The 19,012-nt window shown below is 36.0% G+C and overlaps 1 protein-coding gene across 4 annotated transcripts in view; it reads left to right on the forward strand.

Annotated features, from left to right (window-relative positions):
* LOC148948608 (protein madd-4-like) overlaps positions 1-19,012 on the forward strand; it is a 511,292-nt gene that overhangs the window by 323,313 nt on the left and 168,967 nt on the right. For all 4 annotated transcript variants that reach the window (XM_089094504.1, XM_089094505.1, XM_089094503.1 and 1 more), the window contains one exon: positions 18,821-19,006. In XM_089094504.1, the coding sequence (XP_088950630.1) occupies positions 18,821-19,006 (186 nt within the window). The remainder of the gene's footprint in view (positions 1-18,820; positions 19,007-19,012) is intronic.

Here is a 19,012-nt window from a genome sequence, read left to right on the forward strand (position 1 = left end):
CCGCTTTAGGTAAATGTGCAAATGACAAGATTTCGAAAACCCTATTCTCTAACTTGTAGCTGGCTCGAAACTAGACTTTTTTTTCAGTCTGCATACGAAATATTGAAGAATTCAGCCCAAAATTGAAAATTATATAGCAACAAAAATAAAGAATTTGGGATTTCCGAATTTTTCTTCTCCAGAATTATTTCCTGGAAACCACGAAGAGATACATAATTTTTTATTTTTGAAAGAAGTGCTTTTGCTCCACAACATGTATAGCAGTGCATTTCCAAATACATTTTTTTTCCTGTGGAAGATTCAAGCTGCAGTGGTTTCTCTTTTATACGGACCTAGCCAAAGTCTATTTCTAACTTTATATTTAAAGAAGTCCAGATTGATTGATCTTAAGAATTATGTTTCTTCTTCTTTTCACCCAACTCTTATTAAACCAAGGTAGTAGGCTGCTTGAAATGTTTCTAAACTTCATGTTATTGCCACTTTGAACTCACATGGAAGTATACTTTTTCTGTATATATGACGGTATACTATACTAATGTATTGGGATATCTGTTGAATTACTACTACTTGAAAACCAAACAAATTTTAACTAACACAGATTTGGCGTTGATTCTTTTTAGCAAAAGAAATTGTCTTTTCAACTGTGGTCAGCGCTTAATTATTTTCATATAACTAACAGAATCTTGAGAGATAGCCGACTTTCAAAAATCACATACATCAGGCGGTGCGTGTCAACGACATGTGTGGCAAAACTGCGTGACGTACTTGGCGCTCCAATATGTACACTAGTTGATGGAAAGCGGGCGGCCTCTTGGAGAATCTGTGAAAATTTTAGTTGTTTTTCTGCTTTTCTGGAAATCCAATAGCATTAAAAGCAACAAACCTGAACAAGAAAAAATATTCGATTCTAATTACACTTCCTCTGTACCTCCTTTTATTTATTTAATCGTCGACTAAAGGGAATAAAATATCGTCTCACTTTGAAAATGTTCGTGAAAACAAGCCAGCTTGCGCTTCCTAAGCGCTATACCCAAGGGTTTTCTTGTGTTCTTCAGAACTGTCTTGAAACGTCTGAATGTATTTTAGAGAATAGCCTCCTTACGATTTTGGCAAGCTGAGAACTACTGTTAATGAGGGAAGTAAATAAAACTGTAATCAGATAAAGCCCTTTTGCGATAAATATTCTTGTGGGATATTTTGAAAACATGCATATTGTTTGAATAACATAATCAATTACTCGCAACGATCTTGAGATTTCTGATGTAAGTTACTGTCTTGACAGATACAGTAAGTAATACGGACAATTCTCATCGTAACGTAATGGTGGGCAAGAACTCTTTGAATTGTGAAACTTTTTATGAAAAGGTTGTATTTTCATTTTATAATGGCTGTGGAAAAACGTTTCTTTATAATTGGGAAAGATGAATTAGATCTTTAGACGAATATGGATCTTTAGGAGCAAAAAAAGACGAATGCGGATCATTTTGAGGGATTTTATCTTAAGAGTAGCCTACAGGAAAGGCGTTGGGAGAACATAGAATCAAATGGCGAAGAAAAATTTTCTTGGACTTAGATAATGCTGATGATGAATTAAGCATCCTAGATGAAAGTGTGAGCGAAATAAATGAACTTTAAGAGGTTCTACGAGTTCAGGGTGCTAGAATAGCTTTGAAAATTAACATTAAGAAAACTAAGTCGCTAAGGCTATAGGAATACTTCACCCACCTAGGTAGTATTATTAGTGAAGAAGGTGAGAGCAGTGAAGATGTTAAAAGTAGAATAGCCAAGACCCAAGGTATTTTTTCACAATTCAAAAAAGTTTGAAAGAACAGGAAGATGAGTCTGCGAACCAAGATTAGAATCTTGGAAGCTACAATGATGACAGTGGTCAAAAATGGTTCTGAAGCCAGTAGCGGATCCAGGGGGGCGAGGGGGCGCACGTCCCTCCCCCTAAGGTAGTCTCAAGTAGTGTAATTTACCTAATTAACGAAAGTTTGCGTTAATCAAACTTGCTCCTAACGCAAGTTTATCGGATCAACCTATTTTGCGCCCCCCCCTAAACAAAATCCTGGATCTGCCCCTGTCTGATGCATGGGCGCTACGAAAAACGGAGGAAGATTTGCTGGATGTTTTCCAGAGAAATTGCCTATAGCTTGTTTTGGGTACCAGACTGACTAACCGTATTTGAAACATTAGGCTGTACGAAAAGTGTGGTTCAATTCCGCTTTCTAGGGCTATACTGAGAGGCAGTTAAGATAGCTAGGGCACGTTCTGCGGATGAAGGATGACAGATTGCCAAAGATTATCCTTTTCGGCTAACCGTCTAGGTCTAAATAGAAAGCAAGTTGTCTTCGGTTAGGGTGGAAGGATGTCGTAAGGCAAGATTTAAGGGAAGCGGGAACTTCCTGGGAGGGTGTAAAGGGGGAGACTTCGAATAGATTGGGACTGAGGTTTACTTTGATAAAAATGCAAAAATAAGATCATTGTACAGAAAATAGATGATAGGCTATTACTGGAAGTATTAAAATTATTTGGAAAAGATTAAGATGGGATAAACCCCAAAGTCCCCTTCACTAGGGTCCTGTCTAGCCCAACACTATAAGAATGTTAGTGCTGGTATTATCAATTCCCTGATTGATAAATCAACGGAGTGGCAATTAGCCCACATTACGATTTTATCTCCCGCTGTTAGTGATGTCAATAAGTCATAGGTTGGATTGAAAAATAGCTGAACATGGTAATTTTATTTCATTATTTACAATTTGTGCCACCTCCTTTGTATTGGAACCATTACCATCACATTGGGTATAGTAATTAATGTCAAAAGTTTACTAAAACCCATTTCGTGTGTCAATAGTCTTGACAGGTTACTACGATTCATCATAGTATAATTTATGTGTATGTAAAACAATGTGCGGCTAATGTATTTATCTTGTCTGATTTTGTGCTATTTTTCTGCAAATCCCTGAAAGATGTCAATCCTCCTCTAACTTGTACAAAAACAAAGAATTTTTTTTTTTTTTAATAAATTCTGTTTTCACATATGATTTATGTCATTGCATAGCGTCTTTTTTTTTGGTTATAAATACTCTGTTGGAGTTATTTTAGTCTTCCTTAATTTACTTATTTGATTTCATTTAGTTTAGTTTAATTTCTTGTTGAGGTAATTTTATGCCACTTGGGGAAAGAAGAAAATATTTGAGAAGGGTTAGAATAAAGAATTGTCCTTACAGTGTCTGATGTGTGGAGAGTGGGAGGAAAATTTATTCCATTTTGTGGGGAAGTGTGAAGGGTTAAGGGTTTTGAGAAAGGAAATTTTTGGAGTGGACGAGGGAGATGAGTCTTGGGCGAAAAAAATTTTGGGAAATGGGTGTTCTATTAGTATTAAGAATCTGCTTCGGCATATTCGTGGGTATAACCCATCGTGGGGTTATTATGTGATGTTTTTTTTTTGTATTAGTGTTTTTGAATGGCTTTCTGTGCTATAATCATTTGATCAAAGGTTCAAATTGAATTTTTTAATTGTATTTTTATGTTGTTGCATTTTTTATTTTTATTTTGTGGCCTTGATCCTGCGGGGTTTTATGTCAAAAAATACTATGCTATAATATTCGTAAATGTCTGTTAGGATAGACGCGAACAAAGAGAAAGAAATATGTTTTTAGTATTCAGCATATCAGAGAACCCTGTTGTTGACGTTTCAAGCTCCTAACTACAAAAATGGGAAATTTTGCTTTTTTTCGCAGAAGATGATAATGGATGATTCTTTATTAGTTTTTTTTTTTTTTTTTTTTTTTAGAGTTAATCATACTGAACTGATGGTCTTAGAATATTGGGAAAGAGTTTATTCGAACGTAGATGAAAAGTTTTAGTTCTCTTTTCAATTGACCAAATAGATTGTTCTACGGGGAAGTTGCGTTTTCTTCCATTTTGTCACCCAACTAGGATCTTGTCCCAAAGACAACAAAGTTGTTATTGATTGAATTATTTATTAAATATTAATTGTTTAATGACTGGATTAGTAACTATTTTATTATAATTAATTTTGAGACAGCCAGTCGATTTAAAAGTATCACAATATATACATATATATATATATATATATATATATATATATATATATATATATATATATATATATATATATATATATATATATATATATATATATATATATATATATATATATATATATATATATATATATATATATATATTGAGCTTCCCAGTTGCAGAGGATTCAATGCCGCAAATAGTTTATTTAACTAATTTGATTGACTTGATTTTTAATTATATTTAGTGCTAGCTTGTTGAAGATTTGGGTATCGGCTATTATAAAGGAGGGGCGGTGGGTCGTTGTGTAGGTGGGGGGGCAGATACCTAAACGAGGGGGTTGCAATGCACAAATGGTCTAACTGTCCATTCTGTCTAACAGAAAGGAGTATTGGAGGGGGTGTAGGAGTGAATCTCTCATCTCCCTTCGTTTAAACTAAGCCTGAATAAGGGCGTTGTCGGCCGACACTCTGTTCATATTGTAGAAGAATGTTTCTGATGTTTATTTTAAAGCTTCGTTTAACAAAACAGATTTGCTTCATATTTCATAAAATTATACGCAAGGATTTGTAAGTGTGCATCAGCTATTATGAAGAAGGGGCGCTGTGTTATTTTGTCGGTGGGGGGTGGAGGTTCCTCAAAGAGCGTATTTTAATGCCCAAATATCTTAATTCTCATTGGGCCACCATATAAACGCAGAATGAGTTTGAGGAAGGAGGCTGGAAACTCATATCTAATCCCTCTTTATTCTCGGGAAACTTTTGGTCTACGGCCTTATTATTGAGGCTAGAAAGATGGGGTAAAAAAATGGGATGGGGTCATTGCGAAAATCATTTCTATGTAGCATAAAATATGACATTCAAAAGACTACTGGTACAAAAGTTAAAAGGTAAAGGGAGGGGGATCGTGATACTTGCCAGGAAATTCTTGGGGTTGTAGCAAGTACTACCAGGAGTTTTGTTTTCAGCGATTTTAAACTGTAAAATTTCTCTTGTCTTATTTATATACAACGTTTCAATGTCTAAAATGTATTTAAGCATCAGAGAAACCTATTGTAGAGGTGTCGAAGGCTTCAGTCGCGTAGAAGATCGAAATTTACCCAGAATGTCCATCCAAGTGAACGATAATGCTCCTCTCTGTCCACCCGGAATTCCGTAATAAATATATTATTAAGAACTTATTCCACAAAACTTCTGCTCATGAAATATTTTAACTAAATAGATAGATAGATATTTATTGCAATAAAAGCCACTTTGGGCCATGGCAAAAAAAAAGGAAAATCACACAAAATAATAACATGAGTATAACACTCATAGCAAAGTATGGTAGCCTACATAACAATAACAACGCAAAATTTCAAAACATTACAAAAACATAATAAAGCACACGATACCATTAAACTAACATAAATAGATAGATGTATGTTACATCTATCAAGGGCCATGACTACACAAATAACAAACAAGAAAACAACTTACACACATGCAACAATACTTTCCACACTCACCCCACCCCTTTTACAAAAATCTATCTCTATGTGACATACCCAATTTTATATACTTTGCTATCATTCTTATTGTCCCATAATTTTTTGATCCCATTACTGAAACCAACCACTCACTTGTCCCCACATTATCAAAAAATAATTCTCTCCTTAAATCCTGTAATTTGGGACAAAGGTCCATAAAATGAAGTAGATCCTCATCATTTACTCCACAGGGAGGGCATGAGTAAAGACCGTTCGGTACCCTTACCCTCCCTGTATATTTTTTCCTTTCTCCAAGTGCTAGAAAATTACCCCTCCCTGAAATATACCACATAATTTCTTCACTATTTAAACCCACTATAAAATAAATATCATATCCTCAAACCTCCTTCAATTGCCGGTAAACGCCGAGGGACACCGAGGCCGCGACTTCACACTGCCATTTCTGAATCTCCTGATCTTCAAGCACTCCCTTTACTAGTTTTGCTACATTTCCTACTTCCAGCCCTATCCCCTTCCCTTCATTCCAAACACCTGATAATCCACAACTATTTAAGATTGATTTCACCTGGGAAGCCCATGAACATTTCCTTCTATCCTGCAACACCTCCAGATAAGCTGCATTTACTAACCTATTATTCTGTAAACCAATCACCTTTTCCCAGTATCCTATCCTATTTCCCAGTATCCTTTTACCCTCAATTATTTGAAAAAAACTACTTATTCTAAAGAGTTAAAGAGGCTGAGTTACAAGGTCGAACCTTAAAACGTACAGGGATTAGGAGGCACAGTTGGGGGGCTGCCGCCCCAAACCCCCGCTTTCGCAGCCTTTACATAAAAAAAAGTTTTTTAAACTGAAAGTAAGGAGCGACATTAAATCTTAAAACGAACAGAAATTATTCCGTATATGAAAAGAGGCTGTGCCCTCCTCAACGCCTCGCTCTTTACGCTAAAGTTTTTTATTGTTTTAAAAAATAAAGTTGTGAGACAGAGTCAAACTTTAGCGTAAAGAGCGAGGCGTTGAGGAGGGCACAGCCTCTTTCATATACAGAATAATTTCTGTTCGTTTTAAGATTTAATGTCGCTCCTTACTTTCAGTTTAAAAAACTTTTTTTATTTAAAGGCTGCGAAAGCAGGGGTTTGGGGAGTGGCAGCCCCAACTGTGCCTCCTAATCCCTGTACGTTTTAAGATTCGACCTTGTGACTCAGCCTCTTTAACTCTTTAGAAAACGTAGTTTTTTTCAAATAATCTCTGCACGTTTTTGTACAGTTTTTTACTTATTATTGCTTGACTAACTGTTAGCTGATCTTGTCAGGAGTTAAAGTTGGGGGGCTGCCGCCCCCAAACCCCCCGCTTTTGAAGATTCTTGTGTTAAGGCTTTTAATTCCTGAATACTCAAATCACGTCGTACAGGGTGCCTCCTAATCCCTGTACGTTTTAAGGTTCAAACTTGTGACTCAGCCTCTTTAACAGCCCTCCAACTGTGCCTCCTAATCCCTGTACGTTTTAAGGGTCGACCTTGTAACTCAGCCTCTTTAACTCTTTAGAAAACGTAATTTTTTTCAAATAATTTAAAAAAGAAGAGTTTCTTTTTTAAAGTTTAAATTCAGTATATAAAAAATTTGCTCTGACGGTGAATCGAACCCGGGTTTTCCACCTGACAGTCTGAAGTATCAACCGCTGAACTAATGAGACACAATTGTAATTGTTTTTTAGTAAATGGGATCTATTTTCGCAAAGCAAATTCCCACAAAACTTGATATTTGGTTTTTGGAAAACAGGGAAAGAGTGATCAGATTGAGCTGAAATTTTGAGGATAAGCTCCCAGGCCCCAGGAAAGCTTATCCTCTAAATTCCAGCCCGATCAGACAACATTAAATGGGGGTTGTGGTGGGAAAAATTAACATGGGCTATTACAGGAACTCGAGGTTTTTCGTAAATATAAATTCGGGGGATTGTTTTTTCGGTCGGAAAATATCAAAAAGCCCTAACAGATAATTCTGCTTCGAATGAGTCCTCATTCACCCGGATCAGTTGCCAACTGTGGCCTGTAGGCGTGGATAACAAAAAAAGAGAAATGAATTTCAAGTGGCTATATTTGGTTTTTTGAAAACAGGGAAAGAGTGATCGGATTGAGCTGAAACTTTGAGTACAAGCTCCCGGACCCTAGGAAAGCTTAACCTCTAAATTTCAGCCCAATCGGACAACGTCAAAGGGGGCTGTGGTGGGAAGGTCGAAACTTCCGGCCCAGTTTACCCCATGAAGACAAAGTCGGAGGAGGATCAAATTTTGCACGTTTCTTATTTTGAGCTTGGGCTACAAAATGCGATTACCGCCGTCTCTCTGTGGCCTCTAGGACCTGAAATCGCTTAACAGTGTGGTGGGTCGCCTCTTTATAGAGGCACCAGTGTGCCTCCTTGATAAAGTCGGAGGGGGGTGAAATTTTGCACGTTTCTTAGTTTGAGCTTGGGCTACAAAATGCGATTACCGCTGTCTCTCTGCAACCGCTAGGACCAGAAATCGCTTGCGGGCTCTTATAGGAAAACGAGCCCGCGTTTTCGCGGGCTAGCCCGCTTATAGCGGGTTCTTATAGGAAAACGAGGTTTTTCGTAAATGTAAATTCGGGGGATAATTTTTTCGGTCTGAAAATATCAAAAGGCCCTAACAGGGCAAATTCTGCTTCGAATGAGTCCTCATTCACCCGGATCAGTTGCCAACTGTGGCCTGTAGGCGTGGCTACGAAAAAAAAGAAATGATGAATTTTAAGTGGCTATATTTGTTTTTTTGAAAACAGGGAAGAACTGATCAGATTGAGCTAAAATTTAGAGGATTAGCTCCCGGGCCCTAGGAAATCTTAACCTCTAAATTTCAGCCCAATCGGACAACGTTAAAAGGGGGCTGTGGTGGGAGGGTCGAAACTTCCGGCCCAGTTTACCCCATGAAGATAAAGTCGGAGGAGGATGAAATTTTGCAAGTTTCTTAGTTTGAGTTTGGGCTACAAAATGCGATTACCGCTGTCTCTCTGCGACCTCTAGGACCTGAAATCGCTTAACATTGTGGTGGGTCGCCTCTTTATAGAGGCATAAGTGTGCCTCCTTGATGAAAACAATCCTAGATCACCCTTTAACACCAGATTATTAAATTTCCCGCTTAGCCCTAAAAGTCTCCTGAAATGTCCTAAATAAATTCTCTCTATTTTTTCCCCTTTTTCAAAACCCCAAACTTCCCTACCGTAACTCAATGCTGGGCATAACGCCCATGACGCCTTCTGACCCTTCCAACTCACTATTTGCACCTGATCACTCCATTTCCCTGAACTTGTGAACTTACATCCCAAATAAATATAATCCTTAACTTCATTCATCTCTTTCCCTTTAAAATAAAACTTATTCTTTTCCCTTTCATCATTTCCAAAAACTAATATAACGGATTTTTCAATATTTAAAACTAATTTTTTACTCCCCAGATAGCTATCCAAAATCTCTAACATCTTAAGTAAATCCGGAGCCGATTTCGCAAGCAATACCATGTCATCTGCAAATAATAAACAAAACCGCTCAAGCAACATTAAATTTGACATGGGGACATTTCTATATCTAAAATACTGTTCAATATCGATAATAAAAAGAGAAAACAAACGCGGTGATAGAGTGCATCCCTGTTTGAGGCCTACATTACTTAAAACTGGTCTAGAATAAGAAATACCTACCTTCACTACTACTTTAACCACCTCATTCACTTTCATTATAACTTCTACTAACCTAATTGGCAATCCTAATTTCACCAACACCACTTTCAACAAACTCCTTGAAACTTTGTCAAATGCTCCTCTAATGTCCAAAAACGCCGTATATAGCCTATTTTTCCTATGCCTCGTATATTTACTAGCTAAAGCCTGTAAACAAAATATTTGATGAATTGTACTATAGTTTTCCCTAGACCCTGCCTGACATTCAATTAATATACCTTTATAATGCAACCATTTATCCATCCTACTAGAAAGGACTCTACAAAATAGCTTACTGATAGAACTTCCTAAACTTATCCCCCTGTAGTTCTTGTGCAGGTTTCTTTCTCCTTTCTTAAATAATGGGATCATAATCGATATCTGCCAATTTTGTGGCCATAGAGGTGTACTTAGAATTGCCGAGAATATCAATGCAAGCACTGGCAGTATCCACGCTCTTGACCATTTCAGCAGCTTAGTTGGTACTCCATCGATGCCCGGTACTGAAGTCCCTCTCATGCTTTTCAAGGCGTGCCATATTTCCTCCTGTCCAACCGGTTCCAGTAGTTTAGTATCCTCTGAATCCAACTCAAAATCGGCTGTTTCTTCTAAGCTATTCATCTCCTCATCAGCTCTCTCTTCGTCCTCTTCGGTGTATATCTCTTTATATTTTTGTTCTAAGTATTCTGGCCAGGGATCGGCGTGAGGGACTGAATCAGTCAACTTTCTATTTTCTGTTGATTTCCTAATTAACTTTCAGAACTCCATTGTATCATTCACGCTAAATTTCTCCCATATGTTTTGGCTCTCTTCCTCTTCAAAACGTCTCTTCTTCAACTTAAGTAGCCTTTTATATCCCCTTCGCTTGTCCCTAAAAACCTACAAATTATTTTCCAGATCAACTGTATACTGTACTATTAGCCTTAAGCAATCTAAAAGCTACTAAAACCTCCTTCTTCTTTTCCTCACAATCCTTATCAAAAAAACTCATCAAACAAGTACTTCGAGCATATTTTCTCCTACGTGCCACCGTAGGTCCTATCTTATACAAAACCCCCGACAAAAATCCACCGACCCAGCTATATCCCCGTCCCATGCCCTCTCCTCACTCTTCTGAATAAATGAATCCAGCTATCGCTCCTCAACTAGCACCTTTTTCAACTTCTCCTCACTATCATTCTCAAACCTTAAACCTCCCCTCTAATCAAGCTCATTACCCATCTTTCCCTTAGCCCCAAACTTCTTTTTCCGGCTCTCTGTCCATCCTCTCCCTCCTAATTCAACCCTAATAGGCACGTGATCCGACCCAGCCAGCGCCATCACCTCAAAATCCACACAACAAGAAAGAAGCCCTATAACATAATCTATAACCCTTGGAGATCTACCCGAAAAACATGTAAAATCCCCCACTCCTTTATCCTTCCCTGTCCTCCCATTCAAAATAACCAAATTCTGCTTACCACAAAAATCCAATAATTTTTTTCCCCAATTATTCTTTCTCCGATGACCGTCCTTACTCGTCCTCCTCCTAACCGACGGCTCAATCATATAAACTCCCTTAGTTTTTCCTAGTTCGAGACCCACCTCCTCCTCACGGGCTTCTTCGTCCTCCCCTGTATATCCGTTAAAATCCCCTAAAAAATAAATAATCGAATGGAAACTGTTCTGAAAAATGATCCATATCATTTTCTACTATCTTCCAGATATCCTCATCACTAAAAGTGTTAGTTTCCGGCGGTAAATACACTGAACAAAAGATAAACGAATTACTACCTAAAGGTACTCGCACCCGTACTAGATTACATGAAACACTTTTCAACCGAGATAGATTTCGCCATCTATTCGTTATCAATAATGCCACTCCTCCATAAGTTCTACCATTCTGCGATCGCTTTCTTTGTGATCCAAAATAAGAAAAACCTTCTATTCTCTTCTCTTTTTCCTGCCACGTTTCTACTAATGATACAACTGAAAAATCACAACATTTAAGAAGACACTCTAATTTAAGATACGAAAAGTCCTGAACATTCCAATGCGCTAAATGACACTCGTAAATTGCACCATGGCCCTGCTTATCCTATCCACTACTTGAGCCAATGGGTTGTGACGAGTTAAATAGCCGCCTAGGATCCATTTTATTAGGGTCCTCAGCTCTAACCGGCTTGCTCTTCTGTCTTAGGTGGTCATCTGGGCTAATAATTTGGTGGCTGTTACGTTTGGGAGCCCCCACAGGCCCGACAAAAGTTGATGTGTAGCCTTTTTTAATAACAGGAGTTTCACTGTTCACCCCATTTATTTCCTTATCACTACTAAGCTCCTCCACTACACTAAAGAAAGATTGAATTGAGGATGAAGATCCAGAACGCGATCTTGAATTGCAAGGTTCTTCCAGGTTAAACCAATTATTTTCAGAAACAAAACTCTTTACTAATTTACAACTATCGAAATATATACAATTTAACAGCAAGAATTCGGGGTTTACGAGGCCAATACCCCACATCATATCTTGGATAGGCCTAGGCAGTATTTTTATAAATATGGTCAAATTAAATAATACTTTAAAAAAGCTTTTTTCAACTGAAAGTAAGGAGCAATATTAAACGCTAAAAAAGACAGAAATTTTCCCGTATACAAGGGGAGCTTCCCAATCGCCAACTCCTCGCTCTTTACGCTAAAATTTGACTTTTTTCCCAATTCCTTAAGAACAACTGCTGAAAGATAAGGGCGATTGCATCAAGGAGGCACACTTGTGCCTCTATAAAGAGGCGACCCACCACAATGTTAAGCGATTTCAGGTCCTAGAGGTCGCAGAGAGACGGCGGTAATCGCATTTTGTAGCCCAAGCTCAAACTAAGAAACTTGCAAAATTTCATCCTCCTCCGACTTTATCTTCATGGGGTAAACTGGGCCGGAAGTTTGGACCCTCCCACCACAGCCCCCTTTAACGTTGTCCGATTGGGCTGAAATTTAGAGGTTAAGCTTTCCTAGGGCCCGGGAGCTTATCCTCGAAATTTCAGCTCAATCCGATCACTCCTTCCCTGTTTTCAAAAAACCAAATATAGCCACATAAAATTCATTTCTTTTTTTTTTCTTAGCCACGCCTACAGGCCACAGTTGGCACCGGATCCGGTTGAATGAGGACTCATTCGAAGCAGAATTCGACCTGTTAGGGCCTTTTGATATTTTCAGACCGAAAAAATTACCCCCCCAATTTACATTTACGAAAAACCTCGTTTTCCTATAATAGCCCATGTTAAATTTTCCCACCAGAACCCCCCTTTAACGTTGTCTGATCAGACTGAAATTTAGAGATTAAGCTTTCCTGGAACATGGAAACTCATCCTGAAAATTTCAGCTCAATTCGATCACTCCTTCTCTTTTTTTCAAAAACCACATATCAAGATTTTTGGGAATTTGCTTGCGTCGAAAATAGCTTCAATCTGCTAAACAACAATTACTATTGTGTTTGTATAGTCCAGCGGCTGATACTCCAGACTTTCAGGCGGACAACCCGGGTTCGATTCACCATCAGAGCAACTTTTTTATATACTTTGAAAAGAAACTCAGTTTCTTTTTTAAATTATTTGAAAAAAATTACGTTTTCTAAAGAGTTAAAGAGGCTGAGTTACAAGGTCGACCCTTAAAACGTACAGGGATTAGGAGGCACAGTTGGGGGGCTGTTAAAGAGGCTGAGTCACAAGTTCGAACCTTAAAACGTACAGGGATTAGGAGGCACCCTGTACGACGTGATTTGAGTATTCAGGAATTAAAAGCCTTAACACAAGAATGTTCAAGAGCGGGGGTTTGGGAGCAGCAGCCCCCCAACTTTAACTCCTGACACGATCAGCTAACAGTTAATCAAGCAATAATAAGTAATAAACTGTAAAAATACTTGCAGAAATTATTTGAAAAAAAAACTACGTTTTCTAAAAAAGTTAAAGAGGGTGATTTAAAAGGTCGAACCTTAGAACTTAGTGGGATGAGGAGGCACAGTTGGGGGGCTGCAGTCCCGCTCCTCCTCTGCTTTCACTGCCTTTAAAGATAAAATAAAAGTAATTTAAACTGAAAGTAAGGAGCGACATTAAAACTTAAAACGAACAGAAATTAGTCCGTACATAAAAGAGGCTGTGCCCTCCACAACACCTCGCTCTTTACGCTAAAGTTTTTATTGTTTAAAAAAAGAGTTGTGAGAAAGTCAAACTTTAGCGTAAAGAGCGAGGCGTTGAGGAGGGCACAGCCTCTTTCATATACGGAATAATTTCTGTTCGTTTTAAGTTTTAATCTCGCTCCTTACTTTCAGTTTAAAGAAATTTTTTTTATATTTAAAGGCTGCGAAAGCGGGGGGTTTGGGGGTGGTAGCCCCCAACTGTGCCTCCTAATCCCTGTACGTTTTAAGGTTCGACCTTGTAACTCAGCCTCTTTAACTCTTTAGAAAACGTAGTTTTTTTTCAAATAATAAGAATAAGAATGGTTTTTAAATCAGTAAAAAACTTTAGTGTAAAAAGCAAGGAGCTGATGAGGGTACCTCCCTTCACACACGGAACAATCTCTGTTAGTTTTAAGTTTTAATGTTACTCCCAACTTTTAGTTGAAAAAAAAAATTATTTTTGTATTTAATTGCAACATGGAACCTACTTTCCGGCTAATTACGCAGTACCTTATGTTTAAATGCAACACTATGTTTGTGTTTTGTTATTCCTTCTCTAATGCACTTCAAATCTCTCTCTCCCTCTCTCTCTCTCTCTATATATATATATATATATATATATATATATATATATATATATATATATATATATATATATATATATATATATATATATATATATATATATATATATATATATATATATATATATATATATATATATATATATATATATATATATATATATATATATATATATATATATATATATATATATATATATATATAAATCTCTCTCTTTGTCTCTCTCCCTCTCTCTCTCTCTCTGTCTGTCTGTCTGTCTGTCTGTCTGTCTGTCTCTCTCTCTCTCTCTCTCTCTCTCTCTCTCTCTCTCTCTCTCTCTCTCTCTCTCTCTCTCTCCTCTCCCCCCTGTCTTCTTAGGTTATAGTAAAAAGTAATGAACAGTAAGTTGTTGTGAGTCTCTTGAGCAGATATGTGGTGTTCATTTCTGGTTATTTGATTATGATGAAAGATCAATACATGATTCGAATGATTCAGGAAATCTTAGTTTTTTAACTGATGTTTAGTCAAACTCATAAGACCACAAACGAAAGAAATATATTTAAAAAAAAATAATGTTAACCGATTTATTACTTTTTCTTAATGCAGCATCAGCCTATACTTTGGGAAAGGATGGTTCTACGTAAGGTATAATAAGCACATAATTGAAACTTACTTGCCGCCTTCATTTATGCCGCGTAGTATAGAAATGACGAACGACAGAAAAACATCCACAAATAGGAAAATGTACGCTAAAATTTGTTCTACAACATCTAGTTGACAATACAACAACAAGATACCGATATATAAATCTCAGGGAAGCCAGTTTAAAAAAAAATAGTTTATAATATTAGAACAATTCCAGTTCAAATTTGGCATCTATCTATTGCACAGTTTTGTACAGTAGATCCTGCAGTTTTTTTGCCAAAATGCTATTTGTTAGATTTTGCAGGCGCACCTGTATTTTCTGTAAATCATCACCTAAGTCAAAGATTAATGTGGGTTAGCGTCAAACATAGATATCCACAAATATTGTACCTGGGAATCCGGCAAAAAAAAAAAATCTAGGGGGGGACTGACAATTTTTATTGGCCGAAATGAGCTATATTTAACTGAATATTAGGAAATCGTACCTTATGAGTATTGGCAAATTCACAAGGTTGGGAGGAAATGTTCGGTTATTTCCCCCTCTGCAAGTGCACACGACATCACAAGGGATTCTTTGAGGCTAGGAATTTGCTTTTAGAATTTAAAAAAATTGATTTAGAAGTTTGGTCAAAAATGTATAAATGCTAATCGTTTGGCTGGTGCCAATATTAAAATATTTTAAGATGCTTAAAGTGAAAAAAACTTAAAAACAAAATAAAAATAAACTCCCTTATGGTTTTGTTAAGTCGGCAAAGTAATTGATACCTTTTGAACCTGTCAAGATTTTCACAACTACTCCTATTGTCGTTAAGAATAGCTGATTAATTATTTATTGTATTTTTGATTCGCTTTGTTTTGTATAAAATATCAGTATCGTGACTGTTTCCGAAGGCAAGTTTTAGGAGCGGCCAATTTATTAGGAAAATTCTCCTAGGAAATTTAGTAGAACAAAATAATTATGACCAAAACACAATATTGTCTACCGTGTTAAGTTTCTAATTAAAACAAATAGGTTCCTACAGAAAGGTGATTACAGGAGAAAATGCAAGTAAATCTGTCTTAGTGTCCTTTTCAATTGAGGTTTCTAGCCATCCACACGGTAGAATTACTTATGCACATATGACGATACGTTTTAAACTGATCTTTTTGTACCCCAGTCTTGCCTAGTGTGTGTTATCTTCAACGATTTATAATCTAAGTCATCTTTGCTCTTACTAATGAGTTACACTTTCCTTTCTACTTATGTTTGATATATAAAGTTCGTCCTTAAGTCAAAACTATTGATATCAATGCAAAATTAGCCTATGGGAATAGCCTACCTATTCTAATAAAATTGAACAGGCAAAGAAAAACAAGTGGAGAATCAAAAGTAACTTCATTTTCTTTTCCTCTTTCAAGATAAGCTTAGTTTGTTCTCTATTGCTATCCTGTTTTACTATTTGTATCATATTTCCAAAGTTGGAATAAATTATTTTTCATAAAGAGGATTTAAGAAACTGGTTTCAGAGGAAACTGTATTTTTTCTCTGAGAGAAATCAAAACAACACACGCCATCTAGCATTGCCCAGTAAAATCGCAAAGTTGACTTTAAAACTTCAATAAAAATATTGGTTGTGTTTATTTTCGTCCCTTTCTTTGCTTTGGCTCTGCAGTGGGATAGAGATGAAAGTCAACTTTTACCAAAAGAGAACAATAGACTGGCCTATTATTTACTTACGTTTTTTTAGTATATATATATATATATATATATATATATATATATATATATATATATATATATATATATATATATATGTATATATAATTTCAAATTCAAATTCAAATTAATTTATTTAACATAAAAAAATACAAACAAATTTACAGCGGCCATCTATAAAAACCCGAAGGTTTGTTTACGATGGCTGCAAATCCATTATTATAAAGCTCTACATCCACATAAAAACTATCTCTTTACGGGGAAAAATCAGCACTTGAACTGAATCAACATAGAGAACATCTCCTACTCTAAAAGGTTTACACTCTAGAAATCGCAAGTGAGAAATATCACATATCATCCTTAAAACATACACTCGAAAAAAAAGGGAAAAAAAAAAGATACATCTAACTAAATCAACTATGACAAAATATATATATATATATATATATATATATATATATATATATATATATATATATATATATATATATATATATATATATATATTATATATATATATATATATATATATATATATATATATATATATATATATATATATATATATATATATATATATATATATATATATATATATATATATATATAAATTATTACATTGAGTTGCCTGTTTTGTACACACTACCTTAGACTGACCATTTATCGTTAAAAAACATAAAACAATTATTTTCGAAGCCATAATAAATTAATATTTTCTAACTATAAATTAAAGTTAGATTAAATTCAAGTTTGCCTTAATTTTCGCCAATTCTGCTGAATTTTACTTATATTTTGTATTATGCCTATATTAAAACGCTTGAGTGTCCCCTCTAATTACCTTCTTATACTCTTTGGTTTGTCCCCTGATGGTTTTTGACTCTCCTACATTCATAAGGGACCTTATAGCTTAAGAAGTCTACAAAAGGTAGCAAAAATATTTGAACTTTGGAGCACTGAATTTTTATGTACTTGTACAAAAACCTTGTGCTAGGTGAATTAACTTTTTAGAAAGAACCTTACTATCCAAACAAAGGAATGTATAGCTGTTTCTAAACCATAAACCTCATCAATTTCTAGAATCCTTACAAGTAGGGAAGGAGTGAAGGTGGAAGGCTGAATGCATTTTTAGGGTCCGGATTTTGGGTGATCTACTCCTGAAAGGTTCAATTGCCTAACTGAACAGCTTTCACAAATAGCGGAGAGCCTATATTACCTTTTTCAACTTTTATCAGTTAAAATCAACTCGTAGGTTTTAGGGGGGAGGGTAGCGGGGGCACTTGCCTGGGGTGCAGAAATTTTAGGGGTGCAAAATTTCAAATCGAATAATCTGTCATTTATAATAACCATTTTTTAATTTTTGGATTTGTATCTTTATTAAAACAAATAAGAGGGTGCAGTTTGCAGTAAGTATAAGCAAATTGAATCCAAAAATTTATAAATGAAAATCTTATTAAAAATTGGCCTGAAAATTTTTGGGAGACAGAAGGAGGGTGCTAATCAAAATATTGCCCGGGGTCCAAGAGAGGCCAACACCGCTACTGGTTTGAATTGACAGACAAAATAACATACAAATTGAACTAATCCTCGTCAAGCTTATATGATCAACCTATTTGGCATAAATGATCGCGACAATTTGCACAGATTTTTGAAATACGCACACTTTCAGGCTTCACCTAGAAACACTGCTTACAAAAATTCCTTTAAAATTAGACAAGCGTAGCTGAAGTAGTGAATAAACCACGCATGGGCATGAATTAATTAGAGGTCACACACATTTTAAAGTTGTAATTATTTTAGTTAACAAAAGTGATTTATGGCTAAGTGCCTTAAGATAATTTCTAAGGTTTCTCCACTGTATACATTTTTTTTTCATACCCAATGCTGGACTTGGGATTCAGTTATTCTGCATGCATCATTTTTTATTGTCAAATAAAAAGGAACCATTTTTTGAAAAAGACATTTTATATGTTTTTCGAGAGGATAATGATAATGGATAAATGAATAAACAATTGGATAAAAGAGAATAAAGGATAAGTGAAACTTGAAAATAACAGAAATTAGAATTGATGATCAACTTACACTTAATATAACATAGATTGCATCAAAAAAGAAGAGTGCTACCCCCCCTTCAACCCACTAAAGGCTATAGTGTCCTTTGCGCTTTATTAAAAGTGAAATTTAGTTTGAACAGTTTTTTTTTCATCGTCACATTAAAAAAAAAAGATTATTTTAAGAATTTCGTGCTAATTTGAACTAAATCTCTTGAGTATGATTCTACGCCATTCTATGATGAATTTTAAATTGATTCTGTCGTATCACCTCCTTGTTGAAGATTACCGTTAATTTCAAAGAAAATTCGAGCCTTTAGATATTTCTGTCGAAGTAATAGTCAACAGTTAATAACTCTAACAGTGACAGTTAGTAACAGTAACTGTTAGTAACTCTAAGGATGAACCAACCCACGACCGCTGTTTTCAACAATATACTTCCCTTTTTTGCAGTTTTATGGCTGGAGATTGGGGACTATGCTCTGTTTCTTGTGGTGAAGGGATTCGGAAGCGTGAGGTTCTTTGCAAAATCTTTTTGGAATTTTCAAGAACACTTGCAAAACTGCCCGATAGAGAATGCCCTGGGAAGAAGCCCCATACTTGGGAAAAATGCTTTGAAGCTTCTTGTCCCATAACAAGGTGAGT

The sequence above is a fragment of the Artemia sp. Qi Xiang Cuo genome, chromosome 9 (assembly GCF_049724085.1).
Source record: "Artemia sp. Qi Xiang Cuo chromosome 9, ASM4972408v1, whole genome shotgun sequence".
Taxonomy (NCBI): domain Eukaryota; kingdom Metazoa; phylum Arthropoda; class Branchiopoda; order Anostraca; family Artemiidae; genus Artemia; species Artemia sp. Qi Xiang Cuo.